This window comes from Pelodiscus sinensis, chromosome 11 (assembly GCF_052426305.1).
Source record: "Pelodiscus sinensis isolate ZL-2025 chromosome 11, ASM5242630v1, whole genome shotgun sequence".
NCBI lineage: Eukaryota > Metazoa > Chordata > Testudines > Trionychidae > Pelodiscus > Pelodiscus sinensis.
The window spans coordinates 41,038,182-41,054,560 of record NC_143062.1 but is presented as its reverse complement, the minus strand read 5'-3'; the positions used below and the strand labels follow the sequence as shown (position 1 = coordinate 41,054,560).

At 46.2% G+C, this 16,379-nt stretch overlaps 1 protein-coding gene across 1 annotated transcript in view; it reads left to right on the top strand.

Annotated features, from left to right (window-relative positions):
* The first annotated feature begins 7,938 nt into the window (after nucleotides 1-7,938).
* GXYLT2 (glucoside xylosyltransferase 2) overlaps nucleotides 7,939-16,379 on the top strand; it is a 38,248-nt gene continuing 29,807 nt past the window's right edge. The window contains exon 1 of the mRNA XM_075938648.2: nucleotides 7,939-8,251. Within this exon, the coding sequence (XP_075794763.1) occupies nucleotides 8,049-8,251 (203 nt within the window). The 5' untranslated portion in view covers nucleotides 7,939-8,048. The remainder of the gene's footprint in view (nucleotides 8,252-16,379) is intronic.

The window sequence follows — 16,379 nt, the reverse complement described above, 5'->3', positions numbered from 1 at the left end:
TGCAGCCCTCTCCCCCACACTGAACCCCTCACTTTTTACTCCACCCCAGAGCCTAGGGGTACATCAGTCCACCCAGGCTCTGGTGTACAAGGGGAATATGGGGAGTGTCTTTCTGCTTCTGTCAGGGGCCATGTCAGTGAGGTGATTTTGTTTTTTTTTGGGGGGGGGGGGAACAGTTGCTTTTTTGTGTGGCCCCCAACTGATTTTTCTGTAGGTGAGCAGCCCCCAACCCAAAAAAGATTCCTCATCCCATCTTACCATTTAGGAGTTATTGAACAAACAGAAAGACAGACTCTTTCAAATATAGAGTGCATTGTAGATTAGTACCATGTGAAACTGGAGCTTCAGGGGGTAGCCAAGTTAGTCTGTTACAGAAAAAAACAACAAATGGTCTAGTAGCACTTATAGACTAACAAAACATGTAGATGGTATCATGAGGTTTCGTGGGCACAGCCCGCTTCTTCAGATGACTGGAGTTATGAGTAGGAGATTTGAAAACCCGAAATAAATAGGAGAAGGGAAGAGGGGGAGAGAATGATGCTCTGTCTCCCATCCTCCTTACTGTTGTTTTTTTTAAGCATCTGGAGAATGGGTGCTAAACCTAAGCAGATAAAGATCAAAGTCAATAGATAGATTGCTAAAACAGGAAGGATACCACTCAGAAAGGATACCACTCAGAAACTGGGATTGTCATCACGGCAAAAAGTACATGTGGGGGGAAGATACTGGGATTGTGGATGTGGCAGTTGGGGAGAGGAATGCTGAGATGGTGAGGATGAAAAGTACAGTAAAACTCCATTAGTCCGGCAGCCAATGCTCCGGGACTCCTGATGGTCCGGCACCATCAGGAACCCGGAAGTGCTGGGGCAGCTGGACAGGCTTCCCCCATTCAGCTGCTGCTGAAACTGACCAGTAGTTGAATCGGGGAAGCCGGGAGCAGAGCAACTGGGGTGCTGCCGGGTTGGTCTCGTAGCGCTGCCCCTCGGGCAGCTCTGCCCCGGGCTTCCTGGAATCAGCGGCTGACTTGGGGACCCCTGGGGCAGAGCAGCTGAGGTGCTGCCGGGTTGGTCCCGCAGCACCGAGGGGCGGCGCTATGGGACCAACCTGGCAGCACCCCAGCTGCTCTATTGCAGGCATCCCCGATTCAGCTGCTGCTGAAACTGACCAGCAGCGGCTGAATCAGGGATGCCTGGGGCAGAGCCGGACTATCATAAGGGGGGGCTATGAGGGGTCTGGGGTGACATCCTCTCCCACCCCACTCCAGACCCCTCATAGCCCCCCCTTCTGATAGTCCGGCATATCTGATAATCCGGCACCCTCTGGGTCCTAAAGGTGCCGGATTATCGGAAGTTTACTGTACTTCATGGGTAAACGGGTCTGACAACCAGGGGTTCTGTTTGTAGGTAGGGCTGTCAACAACTTTCCTGACTGGATGGACAGACCAAACACTATATACAGCCATGGTGACATCTGGACAGTCCTGTTGGGAAAGTTGGCACCCTATTTGTAGGGCACTCAGACACAAAGGCAAGGGGAGCCATGAATGTTTCTACATAGATAGGAGAGTGGGAAAAGAGAAATGCTGGGATTGTGTGTGGCCACTATGAACCATGCATGTGACAAATGAGGCTGGAGAGTATAGGACATGGTTTCCTCCTAATTAGGACCAGCAGGGAGATGAAACAGAGTAACAAGGATTGCATTTTACCCCTGGTTATTCACAGGCATTTAAAGAGCTGTTTAATCATCAGATGGAGGGATTAAACAGCCTCCAAAACATAGGATATAGTTACAGTACCGAAAGTATGTAACAAGATAATTTTCAAAGTAATAATGTATTTGTCAAAACAGTCCAATTAAAGCTACAATGTAAAAAGTTTCACTTACTTCAGTTGGCTACCACCGCAGATATAGATCTAAACCATCTGCTTGAGTGTCCCTGTCTCTGTAACTGCTGCAATATATTATCGGTACTTGACATGAATGCCAATTCATCACACAGCCAAAAACAGAGAGAGAGAGAGAGAGAGAGAGCTGCATGCAGTGGAAAACTATGGGGAAAGTATTAAGGATTTAAAAGTAGTCTAATATAACAGCAAAAACCCGCATAGCTAGTGTTTTCCTGAACTGATTTTGCTTGAGTGTATGATCTTATAGAACTTTAAAGAGTTAATATCCCTACAATGGCTTGATTTAAAGCAGGGGTGGGAGGCTGGATGTGGCCTTCAGCTTCCCTGTATCTGATCCGCAAAGGTCAGTGCTCCTTTCCCACCCGGCACTGGGGAGAGTTTGCTGGCACTCTAGCCTACCCCACCCCACCATGGGGCTGGACCACACAAAATCTACAAGTTTATGCCCCCCTAGGGTCTGCTATGCAAAGGGAATGTGTGGAGTGGCTTTCTGCTTCTCAGTCAGGGGCCATGCAAATGAGGGTTTTTTGTTCTGTTTTGTTTTGCTTTGCTTCTCACTTGTGTGCAGCCCCGACTGATTTTTTCTGTGGATGAGTGTCTTCTGACCTAAAAAAAGTTCCCCATCCCTGATTTAAAGTAAAGGAGACTGAGCAAATAGGTGAGTGGCAGCTCACAAGATATTGCAAAATAAAGTGAGAGGAAGGATTATATCTGTAAAAATCCCCTGTGGTGTTTTGCAAACTGCATAATTTGCAATAGTCCCCAGCTCTCCTATATACAAGTTAGATGTGAACAGCAGATGGTGTGAAATTGAGCAAGGCAAGTGTCTGACTTTTGTTACTGATACCTCTTCCTGTTATAGAAAATGAATGTATAACAATTCATTATTTTACAGGAAAGTATGTAACTGCTGAAAAAAGTGCATGTGTTTATACTTGTGGTTTTACTGTACTTTTTCATTTGCTATTGCTATTTTCTCCTACAATGAAGTCATCTATATTTCAGCATCTGCTCTGAACCTAAGTTAAATTATGTTTTCAGTTGTAAATGTAGGTAGACTTTATCATACAGTTCTAGTAAAAGATGTGCCATCTATTCAGTAAACTCTCTCCAGTAATCTTAGTCTTAAGTACATTGTGGGATATTGACAATCTCAAATAAGATAATTTAAATCATATAAAGCCTGATCTTTCAGAACTGCCTTGCCTCCCATAAAAGTATTTGGATACCGAGGTGAGAAGCACATTAACCTAGCTAGCTAATTTAATGTGAATGAAACAGGATCAGGTTCCTTAATGATTATTTTCTCTATTTAAGAAGTGTTTGAATTCTTTTTCATTTTGTATCTTAAACTCCTATTTACTTGGCAACTTTCAGTCTCTTAATTGGAATCTTTACAACAATCTTAAGGGACTGATTACTTACTAACAGGAAACAAGGAATAGTGTCTCAAGCCAGTATTTGCACAGATTATCGGAAGTACAGGTACAAGCCTGATCTGAATCTCTTTCAATTCACTGGGGTCTTCCTGTGTGTATAGCTCTCATGGGCAATCTCAGGGTCCTTGAAGGACTCCTTTTAAAGTGTTGTGTTTCTGTTATTATTGTTATTTGTATGATGGTGGTGATCTTTAGATAATGGCTCCATTGTGTTAGGGCATAGTGCAAGCATGTGATGATCAGTTTTTTTACTTATAAAATCTAAAGTGGGTCCTAAACTTCCTGACACTGACCTTTTAATGATCTTGTCTGACTACCTCTAAATAATTATCTTTTCCCTATTTATGCCTGTGTACGCTGTGTAGGGGAGAAATCTTATTTGGAACACTGGTGCACAGATATCAATGGATTCCCTGTGTGGCATAACACTGGTGTTGCTGCTTTGGTGTGGAGGATCAGGGATTGACAGGAAGCAGGAGGGAATGTATTTCGAATGCTCTGGGCTTCAATAATTGCTTATAAATGGAGCAGTCCTCTGAGGGCATTCTTGCCAACATGTGCACAGCAGCCCTTGGTGTAGTTTCCAGCCAGTATTAGGATATGGGAACAGAACGGTAGCTTATATTTCTCAACCCAAGTCTACACTATGCATATTTGATGGGCCCCAGAAATCTGGCTGATTTTGTTTAATCAAGAACAGAGGTAAGCAAAATAAACACTTATGCAGCGAAGTAGATAGCCAATGGAGATTCTCCAAAAGGAATGATTCTGCTAGAGCTTATATCAGTTCTTACATTTTCAGCAGAGTGACTGGCAAGGTTTTCTTCTCACCCTTTATTCTTTAGGTGTGAAGGTCCAACTCCTACTGTTCTTATTACTCATTTTGGCAGGATTTGGTCCTAAAAGCAAACCTAAAAGCACAAGGCAAGTTAACACAGGGAACTGAATACATCTCACTCTTTTGCATGGTATGCATTGTTTACAATGCACTGACTCCTCCACTCCCGTGGGTCTGGTATATAAAAACAAACGCATTGTGAAAGGCTGGTGTTATTTCAGAAAACAGAGACCACTTATTTATTTACCTGGAGCCTCATTTTAGCATCTTTTACTCTCACTAGTAGTGCTGTTGTAACCCACACACCTAGTGGGTGTGGTTCATGGTCCCATGTAGTGGCATCTAAATCATTTACAGAGAGATTGAGTTTTCTAAGAATCAGTTGGCTTTATAGTTCAAGCTATAGAGGCTCGTGTACTAAACTCCAAAGGTCCCGGGTTCCATTGCACCTTTTGGTGTGACACCGTGACTTCGGTGGGTTTACTAAGATGAATAAGTGTTGCAGTGATTTGGCCATTTATTTAAAAATCTGCTTGCTGGGATAGTCTCATGAGAAATACTTTTAGTTTTCCTGAGGGCATCAGTAGACACTAGTCATACAACCTGATCCCATCACCCTTCAGCACTGCATAAAAAACTTAAGGATACTCAATGAAACCAGAAGACAAAATGCAGCAGTCACAATTTCACTTTGCTTCAGGAATTAAACATGTTTTCTGTAGTACAGTGAGCCCTCGCTACTTCGCGGTTCGACCATCGCGGATTCACGACTTCGCGGACTTTTTTCATTACATTATGTATATACGTGAATCCGCGATGGTCGAACCGCGAAGTAGCGAGGGCTCGCTGTATACATGTTAAATATACATGTCCCTACTTCGCGGATTTTCAACTATCGCGGTCGGGTTTGGAACCTATCTACCGCGATAAACGAGGGTTCACTGTATGTCTACACAAGGATGGTCTCAGTACTGGGTCCTGCCATGGGGGCAGAGGACTGGACTCAATGACCTCTCGTGGTCCCTTCCAGTCCTAGTGTTCTATGATGCTATGACTGCAGTTAAAGACCTAGGGTTGACCTGGATCAGCTGATTTGGGCTCAGTGACTCTATAAAACACCAGTGCAGACATTGGGAGGGAGGAGGAGAAGGAAGGTCCCAGAGCTGAGACTCCAGCCCAACTCCAAATATCTACACTGCCATTTCTAAACCTCACAGACAGCCCAAGTCTGCTGACCAGGACCAGCTGCGGCTTTACTGCAGGTCTTGTGTCAAAGGTAGCCACACTCTTAAAAGAACTTGGAGGCCCTATTTCCCAAGAACAGATACGTTACTCCAGAGTTTTTTGATGATAATGCCTCCATCCCTTAGGTAGTTAAATTCTAGCCTGAAGGGAAAATATTAATACTTGGATTTCTATGGCACCTTTCATCCAAGGGTCATATATCACCTTACAAACCTCACTGAGCCACCTGATTCCATAATATGTGAGAGAGGTCGATATTATCATCTCACTGATCTTGTCTCAGTAGGTCAGTGTTTCTCCAAGTGGTCTGTGGACCCACTCGGAGAAGGCTGCTACAGGGCTGCTCCAGTTCATTTACTTACCAGCTCCACAGGCACTGAGCCTTGCAGCTCCCATTGGCTACAGTTCGCTGGCTGCAGCCAAGGGGAGCCGTAGGGAGCAGCGGCCCAGGCAGCAATGTGACAAAGTTTACACAGGCTGTCCTCACTATAAGTCCAAGGTACGTTCCAAAAAACTTGGACTTAACAGCGAAACAACTTAAAGAAGGGATTTTTCCCCTGCAGCTGATTTCCATTTGCACAAATTGGGAGGGGGGGGGGGCGGTGTTGTGCGACTTAAGAACTGGGAATGGGAGGACTTATAACGCATCAGTTCCTACAACTTTAGTGCAGAATGGAAGTATATCGAGGCAACTTATAGTGGGGACACCCAGTATTTGGCCAGGAGGCTCCGTGGGTGTTGAGCTGGTAAGTAAACAAACTGGAGCAGCCCAGTAGAAGTTATCTCAGAGTGGGCCCACGCACCACTTTGAGAAACACCACAGTAGGTGACATAACTTGCTCCCTGTCACAGCATGGCAAGGCAAGAGCACAAGAAAAATAAGTGGATTCTTGCACTCCCATGAAAGTTTGGTAACACACTACCCACCATAATCTACCTTTGACTAGGGGGATGCAAAGTGTGTGTGTGTATGTATATGTTGAGGTGCATGGTGGACAGCATCTCAGTGCCCAGTCTGACAGCAGAGAGGGAAAAAATGTATTTTCAGGACTGATTTCTGCCCATCCACCTTTTCTTTGTCTTACCAAACATACAGTTAGGCTATATCTACACTACACTGAACTATTGGAAAAAGGTACGCAAATTGCGCTCCGCAATTGTAGACATGCCCTAAACGGCTGGGACTGGGCCAGCCCTAGCCATTTTGGTGCCCTGGGCACGCAGCGCTGCCCCCGGGTGCACAGTGCATGTGCGGACCTGCCTCTGGGGCGCGGGCCCACCCCCCCAGCATGCACAGGCCTGCCCCCGGGGCACACGGTGCATATGCAGCCATGGCCGCTGGCGTGAAGCCTGGGGCCCGCCCCTGGGGTGCACGGCGCATGCACTACCCAGCCCAGCTCAGCCACCACTGCTGGCTCATAGCCCGGGGCGGGCCATGCTTGGCAGTACAGGGGTAAGGGCGCTGCTGGCCGGTGCCGTGGGGATGGGGGGACCGGCACTGCAGGAGCCGGTGTGCGGCTCCTGATGGCAGCTATAAGGGGAGCTGTGTGCCCCTTACAGCTGCCATCAGGCACTCCCCATAGGTTGGCGCCCTAGGCAGCTGCCCAGCTCGCCCACCCTTTAGTCTGGCCCTGGGCTGGGAGATGGTGCTAGGGAAGGGGTGGAGCCTAAAACGGAAGGGGCAGGGGCAGGATGCTTCCAGGCTTCTCCACCCACAGACTATGATTAATTGGTTGATACAGCCAGGTCAGGCCCCAGGCCAACTAGGGCCTGGGGATGGGGGAAGCACATGAAACTTCCTCTGCCCTGCCCCCACCCTGCGAGGCACACATGCCACTTAGAAAAGTCCGGCGCAGGCCAGATCAAACCGCTTGGCGGCCCAGATCCAGCCCTTGGAGGCCCTTTTGCCCACCCCTGTGCTAGGGAACCAAGTTTTAAGCCAGCTCCCCCCAGCACTGGCTTCTGCTTCCCCCTTGCAGCCTCTCTCTGATGGAGACAGGGGGAGGAGGGGGGGGGGAAGGCTGTTCAAGTCACTAGTCGACTATACTATAAGCGTATGCTTAATTGGATATTCGACTAGTCGCTCACATCCCTCATTCCCGTATGCAAGTGATTCCAGGTGTGAGGACCTCAGGTGGAAATGACACCTTGCACCGCAATGCGGATGTACCCTTAGGGACAGCGGTGACCTGCTAGGGGGCAACGGGTTTATTGCCCTGTTTTATAGGTGGGGGAGAACTGGAGGCACAGAGAGAGGATGTCCCCCACCCCCAAGCACCCCACAACTCCTAAGAGGGGGGCTGGCACAGACCCTGGTGACTTCCCCTCGAGAGACAGGCTCCCTGCTCTGACCATTAGACCCTTCTGCCCTGCTCCAGCCCTGAGTTCTACCCCCCAGCTCTACCCACTGGCCCAGCCGGAGGGGCGCCGCTACTCCACACAGTACGGTAGGGGTGAGCTCCGCCCCTCTCCCCTCCCCTCCCCCGGCCCGGGCGCCGCCAGCGCAGCAATGCGAGCCGGGCGGGCGCCCCGCGCACGGTGCCTGGGGGCGCGCCCCGCCAGCCCGGGGGCGGCCAGCGCGCGGGGTGAGGCGCGAGCCCCGCGCCCGGCTGCAGCATGAGGCTCTACTGCAAGGTGGCGGCCGCGCTGCTGTGCCTGGGCAGCCTGCTGCTGCTCTGCCGCCGCGCCGCCCCCCCGCCCGCGGGCCGCGCCCCCTTCCCGGCCGGGCAGGCGGCGGCTCCGCTCCCCAACCGGGAGCCGCGGCTCCGCAAAAGCCCCGGCCGGCGCGGCGCGGCGAGGGGGCGGCTGGCGGACGCCGGGTAAGCGGGGCCGCTGTTGTGGGAGTGGCGGGGGCGGGGGGGAAATCAGGGGAGGGGCGGCCCAGCCGCGGCAGCCCCCCCCTGCCCCCGGGGAGCGGGCGCTCGGAGGCGGAGCGGCGGCCCCGGTCGCGCATCCTGCGGAAGGTTCGGCCCGGGGCCGCCGGAGGCTCCTCCCGGGTCGAGTCGTGGCAAAGCCAGACCGGAGGGCGCCCCCCCGGGGCTTAGCGCACTGGGCTTCTCCGCGGCTTTCCCGGTGCTCTGCCCTGCGGCCCCTTTCCACACTCAATCGCCTGCTCTCTGAAGTGACTCCTAGCTGCAAAAAACCCGGCTACCTCCGGGAGATTCTTCCAGTTGAGTATGAGGCGCTTTCCTAGGCAAACCCGGTTCACCATATGCAGTGGTTTGCCCTCCAAAGCTCACCCTACTCTTTCTAAATATATAGGATTTGTTAGTCTCTATGGTACCACGGGAGTGCTCGCTTTTTTCTTAAAGTTGTTTTTAAAGTTACAGACTGACTAACAGGGCGATCCCTCTGAGACCGATGTTGTAAGGAAAAGTTGATGATCAGACAGGGGGAAGAGGTTTACATACTTACAACTGCTGTATGCAGTGCAACTAATCCCTGGCCTTGTATCCTAAAGGAGAGAGGGTGATGCCAAACTCATCTGCAAGTTGAAACAAAAGACAGGACTGTGTAGCACTTTAAAGACGAACAAGATGGTTTATTAGGTGATGAGCTTTTGTAGGCCAGACCCACTTCCTTAGATCAATATGTAGAAGAAAATTGGCACAACCATATATACCAACGTGATATAATAATAATAAAAAAAAGTGAACGCATGTGAAATTGACAAATCAAATTTTAGAACAGAGTGGAGGGTGAGGGGGGAAGGTAAGTTTCTGTGAGATAGTGACATATGGGGTGATAAAAGGGGAAGTTTCTGTGAGGTGATGACATTAGGGTGATAATTACAAAGCAATCTTTGTAATGGGTGAGATAATTAGGGTTTGTCCACAAAAGCTCATGATATTATACATACATTTTGTTAGTTTTTAAGGTGCCACATGACTACTTGTTTTTTTTTAAGTGGTTTTTAAAACACTAGTATCTAAAACCTTTGGTATATATGGTTGTGACCCTTTTCTTCCACTATTTGATCTGAGGAAGTGGGTCTGGCCCACGAAAGCTTATCATCTAATAAACCATCTTGTTAGTCTTTAAAGTGCTACATAGTCCTGTATTTTGTTTCAGCTACACCAGACTAACACGGCTACATTTCTATCACCAGTATCTAAGACATCCAAATGTTTCCAGGGTATCACACAGCGCTCTGTTTCTGACCTTTAGAGAAGAATTCCCATTTTTGTACAGGTAACAGACTTGTGCGGCTCACCTTTGTGAGAGAGGTTTTGCTTATAAAGACTTCCTTCTGGCTGGTCTTGTGGTTCTTTTGAAGTATAAGACCAATTTTTTAAAAAAGATGTGTAATATGGTAGTGATAGATCACAAGTAAATGAGGCACTACTGTCAACCTCAAAGGCTAATCTTGTGCTCATTTTGTACTGAAATGGTGTGAAAACAAAATGGAATGAGATGAAAGGTGAATATCTATTTGTGTGTGACATTAGTAACATTCTAATGTGTTTTATAGAATTATTTGATATAAAACACATAAGAGAATAAGGAATACATCTTGTTTTAAAATAGCTATTTTTTGTATATGAGTGCTGTTAACAAAACGTTGCTAAGTGACATGTAAATGAATGGTTTATATATGATTTAGCTTTTAAAATATTTTGCAACTGCCGTTTTTAAAAAAGTTACTGTGATTATTGAATCAGAAAAGTACAAATATTTGCACTGTTTTTACTGTGAGTAGACTACTGCTTTTCTCTGCATTTTAGCTGTATTATGGTGAATGTGACTAAACTATCTAATAAACATTGTATCTTTGATTCATGATTTCACAGAGAAGTTGTGAATGAGACTGTCTCATTGTATAAAACCTTATTCTTTAAGCAGTTAAAGCAGTTGGTTTCTTACACGCATTGTTTCATACTGAGTGCAAGTGATGTTTACTGTGACGGGCATGAATCATGAACGGAATTCAAATTGATGTAGTGAAGCAGAATTACTTACATTAGCAACTGTACAGCCTGAAGTCATTTTTCTTTGGAGCATATCTCTAGATTATCATGGAAATCATAGACAGTACTAAAAGAATGAAGAGCAAAAGTAGCAAAATCTTCTGAAGAGGGTAAACAACTCTCCCATTTCAATGAATAAGAATCATCTTATGTTCTGAAATTTGACATTATCAGGCTTTTATTTATTTATTCAGTTCAAGTACTTTTTACAAGGTCTGCACAAGGAAACATTCTTAATCAGGAGCACTGCAAAAAATGCTGCATTTAAAAACTGCTTTTTTGTTTGTTTTGTTTTTCATTACATTTCTGTGCTCAAACAGTATGATCCTGCACCACTGAGGTTAATGAGAGTTGTGTCCCTGACTTCACCTGGAGCAAGAGAAAACAGTTAGGGGACAATTCTGATATCCTTACTGATACGTTCCTTATTGCACTAGCCATTCCTTTGTTTTCTCTGGGACTGCAGCCAAAGAGTATTACTCAGTTCAAGTGAGGATATAATTTGGAAAATATGAAAAAGTTGTGTCATGGCTAGAAAAAAATATTTCTTTAAGTAGTCAGAAGAATAGTGAGAGACCTGGATTTAGGCTCAACTTCTCCTCACTGGCCTGGTGATGTCCAGGACTTGACATCAGGCCCTGGAGAAATAGCCCCTGATTTAGTAAGCTCCTTTTGCCCTTGCCTAACTTAAGGTATGTGAGTAGTCCCATGCATGTAACTAGGGTTACCCATGTGTTCACAGTTAGACATAAGTTTAAGGGGCCTTACGCCACTTTATCACTGCCATACTCTCTACATGGGCAAAAAACTTGGGTTTTATTTTTTTCAAATGAGTTAACTACCTTGATTGAAACCCCAGTGCCATAATTCGTTTAATTTGCCTATAGCGAGAACATCATTTCACACCCTTACAATCATTTGACCTGTAACTAGGTAGGCTGCCACAAGACCAGACTTTGTAAACACAAAGTCTGTCAACACGGGCATTGTGTGTGTGTGCGGGGGGGGGGGGGGGCAATAATTGATTTAACCCAGTTGAATAATATGGCTTGATTGGGTAAAACGCACCATTTTTATTAATGTAGACAGAACCATGTCAATGGTAGGAAAAAGGCATGTTTTTAAAACGTAAGAGCTCATTTGTTTTAAAATATTGTTGGAGACTAAATAAATGTAATTTTAACACATTAGATACTACCACCTGCTCATCTGAAATGGAAGATTAAATCCTCTTAGCTGAATTGTTTTCAAAACGTTCCATTTTTCCTAGTATGGACAGAGCTTTTAGAAGGTGATAGTTTTACTCAGCCAAGGACAGCAGCAAATATCCCCACTTGTGCTGTTTTGCTTAAGTATGGTTTTGGGATTATCTTTGCATTAGTCTCTTAAAGATCAGCGTTGTTTGCAAATTCTCTATTGCAGTAGTTGGCGAAGGGCTTGGTCTTGCAAATACTGAACACTTTGAGTAATTTTCGGTGGGATTGATGATGTGAATGAGGGTTAGCCGACTCTGGTCCAGGAATGTAAAAGGCTGTCTCACATCTAAGGGAGGGGAAAAACAAACTAGGATTTATAATAAACCCATGTGGGGTTTTCCCCTTGGGAAATAGGACTGGAATATCTTAAAATGATTCTTGTCAATATATTTAGGCTTCCCCAAAGTGCTTGCTTTAAAGAAAGATGCTCTTTCTTTATATACTATATTATTATTAGTTTTTACAAATATCCTTTGTTTGACTCTTCATCAACCCAAACAGGAAATGTTCAAAAAAAAACCCACCCCACCCCACGTTGTGGGGATTTTTAAAAAAAAATTGCTGTTTTTCCCCCATCCTCAAATTTAGAAATGTGACATTTCAGCAACATGTTTAATATTAGGAAATTTCAGTCACATCTAATGGTAAAAAAAATCATACAGGCAGTCCCCGGGTTACATGGATCCGACTTACATCGGATCCCTACTTACAAACGGGGTGAGGCAACCCCGCACTAGCTGCTTCCCCCCAGCAGACCAGGGAGACGCGAAGCTAGCGTCCCCCCCCAGCAGACCAGGGAGACGCGGAGCGGCTTTTCTCAGCAGACACCTCAGCTTGAGAATAAAGGACTGAGGGCAGTGAGGTGTGGTAGAATAAAACTGAGCTCTGGAGAAATGTTTGCTATAGTTTCCCCTACAATATGTACCAGTTCCGACTTACATACAAATTCAACTTAAGAACAAACCTACAGTCCCTATCTTGTACGTAACCTGGGGACTGCCTGTATTTTTAATTCACAAAATTTTTAGCCTCTCTAATATAATTTAAAATGTCAGTGAATGTATTTTAGTTCATCCACAGCTATTTTTTCAGTGCCAACACCCAGGAAAGAAGCTTATTAATGAATCACCAGTCCCTGTAAGATTTTCTTTTATAGGTCAACTCTCCAAGCATTGCCTAAATCTAACCCTATTTATATTGTGAAAGAGGATGAGATTAAAAAATGCCTCATGTTTTGAAGTATGACATCGTGTCCTATAGGAATGCTGCATGGACTCTACCTTCTTCCAAAAAATGTTGCAGCCTTGAATAGATTAGCAGTCTGTGTAAGGAGGCACAGATGCTTTGTTTTGTATGGATCTGGATTGATTCCAGGCAGCTTATGGACTGATTATGTTCAAGACTTTGGGTGTGACAAATGAAAAAATTAGATTTAATGTAAACCCCATGGAGTGGAAAGTGTACTCATGTGCATGGGACCTCAGTCTCTTGCCACTGTGTCTGTGCCCAGGAGACCATGAATATAAACAGTGTTAAAGTCAACAGGTAGACAACTGAGGTGGGGGTGAGGGGGTCGGTGATGCTGTATCCTTGAAGGGCCAGAACTGGACAGCATTTTTATACACTATTGGGTGTTAACAGAGCTGGCTTAAATTTCTCTATCATAGATGTTGAATGTTTATGATATGCTTTGCGAGTGCTTGCCAGTATTTATATAATACTTATTGTAAGTACTCCTACTTAATATTAAAGCTGTCTATACTTGGACTAGTATGTAGTTAAGGCTGTTGATGACATATTAAAATCCGTCTTAGATGGATACTGTGGGGAAGTTTCTGTTCTGAATTAATCCTTATCCGTTTCTTTTCTCCTGTCTTTCTTCCTGCTCCCCACTCTGCCTAAATCCACCTTCTTAAACTAGGTTTATTTATTGGGCTTAGTGAAAGATGATCAAGATTGCAGAAAGCTCCCATTTTATGTAATCACTTTCTGTCTTAATGTCCATCAAATATCATCAGCTTTAGACCTGTGTCATTCTAATATTTTAAAATTCAGTATTCTATTCATTTAAAAATGGAAAGAACATGATGAAATCCAGATGTGTAACAGCCATTAAAAAAACAACTTCTTCAGTGACCACTCAATCAGTTTACAGATAAATGAACACAAGTATGCAAACATAGGGAGGGTTTGTTACTAATTGATGATATAAAGCACTAGAAGTGTTTGAGATTCCCGTGAAGCAGGTGGCTGTTGTTGTTGTTATAAGCTCCATTTTACAGATGAGGAAACAGAGTCTTAAAGACTTGATGTGTTGCCCAAAGCCTCATAGAGAAAGTGTCAAAGATGGAATGCTTTGTTTGCAGTCCATTTCAGGTCATAACTAGTTATGCCTCTCTCTAACGAAACTATTTTAATATCTTAAACTGCTGATAGGATAAAACCAGAATTTTTCTTAGCTTCAGTAACTTCTTATGTCTCACTTAAACACATCCTGGAGCCTTTATGGAGGTTACCACAGGATTTCATAAATGTGTGTTCTTTGTTAAAATTATTTTAGGCATCTAATTTGCATCAGTCATCTTATTGACTGATGTAGCAGTTTCCAACCAGACAAAATGTCTGAAAACTCTCTGCTTCCAAATGCAATTGTGACAATTAGTGGTTAAACACTAGCCAAATATAAAACAAATTGGAGAAGACTTTATATAATAGCTGGATTCACTGAGTGTGGGCCCTGTACGAGACTGGGGCCCAGATGCAAAGTGGACCTCTCTTGTCCCAAAATAAAAGCTCTGTTTAGTGAGCTAACAGTGTATTTTTCCTCTTACTTAGTGTTACTCACCAAGCTTCTCTAAAAAGTAATTGTGTTGTGTCCATCACTAGTGGTTTTTCTACACAGAGACTAAGATTGCTACTACTGCTGTTAATGCATTTTCTTCTTTAGGTTAGCTAGAGACTTGTGCTTTTGTGTGGAATGTTCCAGGTTATATGCCAGATCTGTAGCCAAGGTAAATGGCTGAACCTGCAGTGAAGTTAATGGGATTATATCAGTGTTTCTCAACCTTTTTCTAGAAGTACCACTTTAAAAAAGTATTCCCAGTACCTAGTTTTCAGACACAAAATCTTTTTCTACTATGGAACACATTTGTTTAAACAAAAGCAGGTGATGAAATTTTTGGGTGTAAAAAGGACAAAAATAATAAAGCGCTGTAAAGCTTAAAACAAAAATTCAGATTTCTCCAAATTTCAGTTGTGTTGGCGTACCCCCCAGACTTCTCTCAAGTACCCCTAAGGGTACTTGTACCCCTGGTTGAGAAACATTGGGCTACATCAATTTACTCCAATTGAGGATCTGGCTTTGTATCTCTCTTTGCAATCCATAATGATATTTAAGAGCTGATTCTGTCCATTACTTGGTAACCTGATACTCCAGCAAAAGTAACCATATAGGGTGTGTCTAGAGTACATGGCTCTGTCGACGGAGCCATGTAAAGTAGTTTACTTGACATACTCAATGAAGCGGGGATTTAAATAATCCCCGCTTCATTAAAATAAAAATGGCTGCCGTGCTGTGCTGACAATCAGCTGATCCGGCACAGCGCAGCAGTCTAGATGCGGATCGGTTGACAAGGGAAGCCTTTGTCGACCGTTTCCTTATGCCTCGTGAAATGAGGTTTACAGGAAGTGCGCTGGCTGCTCACCTCCTAGAGCTCTGTGGCGTGCTGGGCGCGCTGTGGGAGGGGATGTCGGCTCTGGAGGAGGAGTGCAGCATGGGGTGAGTCGAGCGAAGGGTTTGGCCCCGGGGCAGGCGCCCGCGGGGGTTTGGCTGCGCCGCGGGAGGGGGTTGGCCCCGGGGCAGGCGCCCGCGGGGGTTTGGCTGTGCCGCAGGAGAGGGCTGGTGCGTGCAGAGGTTTGGCTGTGCCACGGGAGGGGGGTTTGGCCCCGGGGCAGGGTTTGGATGCGCTGCAGGAGGGGGGGTTGGTCCCGGGACAGGCACCCGTGGGGGTTTGACTGTGATGCAGGAGGAGGGTTTGGCCCCGGGACAGGCACGCACAGGGGGGTTTGGCTGCGCTGTGGGAGGCACGCTCCAGCCCTGGAGGGGGCACGCACCGTTTTCCCTCTGGGGAGGGGAGGTGGGAGAATCTTGGGAGGAGGTGGGTGCAGGGGCGTTTCTGTCCCCACTGCCCCCTTGTTCCCTCTCCCCACCCTCAGAAACCTGTCCCCACTGGCACCCTGTCCTCTGCCCTCCCGGCACCCTGTTCCCTCTCCCCGCTCCCCAGCCCCCTTTCTCTACTCCCCAGCCCCCTGTTCCCTCTCCCCACTCCCCAGCCTCAGAAACCTGTTCCCTGTCCCCTGCCCTCCCAGCACCCTGTTCCCTCTCCTCACTCCCCAGCCTCAGAAACCTGTTCCCACTGGCACCCTGTCCCCTGCCCTCCCAGCACCCTGTCCCCAGCTGCAGAACTCTGTCCCCACTGGCACCCTGTCCCCTGCCGAAGCACCCACTAGCACCCTTCCCCAGTACTATGTCCCCTGCTCCCACCAACACAGTTGGGGCCACAACAGTGAAACCTGCCCTGAGCCCCTCACATACCCCAACCTAAATGCCTGAACCCTCACATCCAGAAGTCTGTGGCTTACTTAGTACCCTAACCCTACATCTGACCCCAACACTGCCCGGCCTGGAGCCCCCTCCCCGAGCCAGTGTTCCCTTATCCACCTTC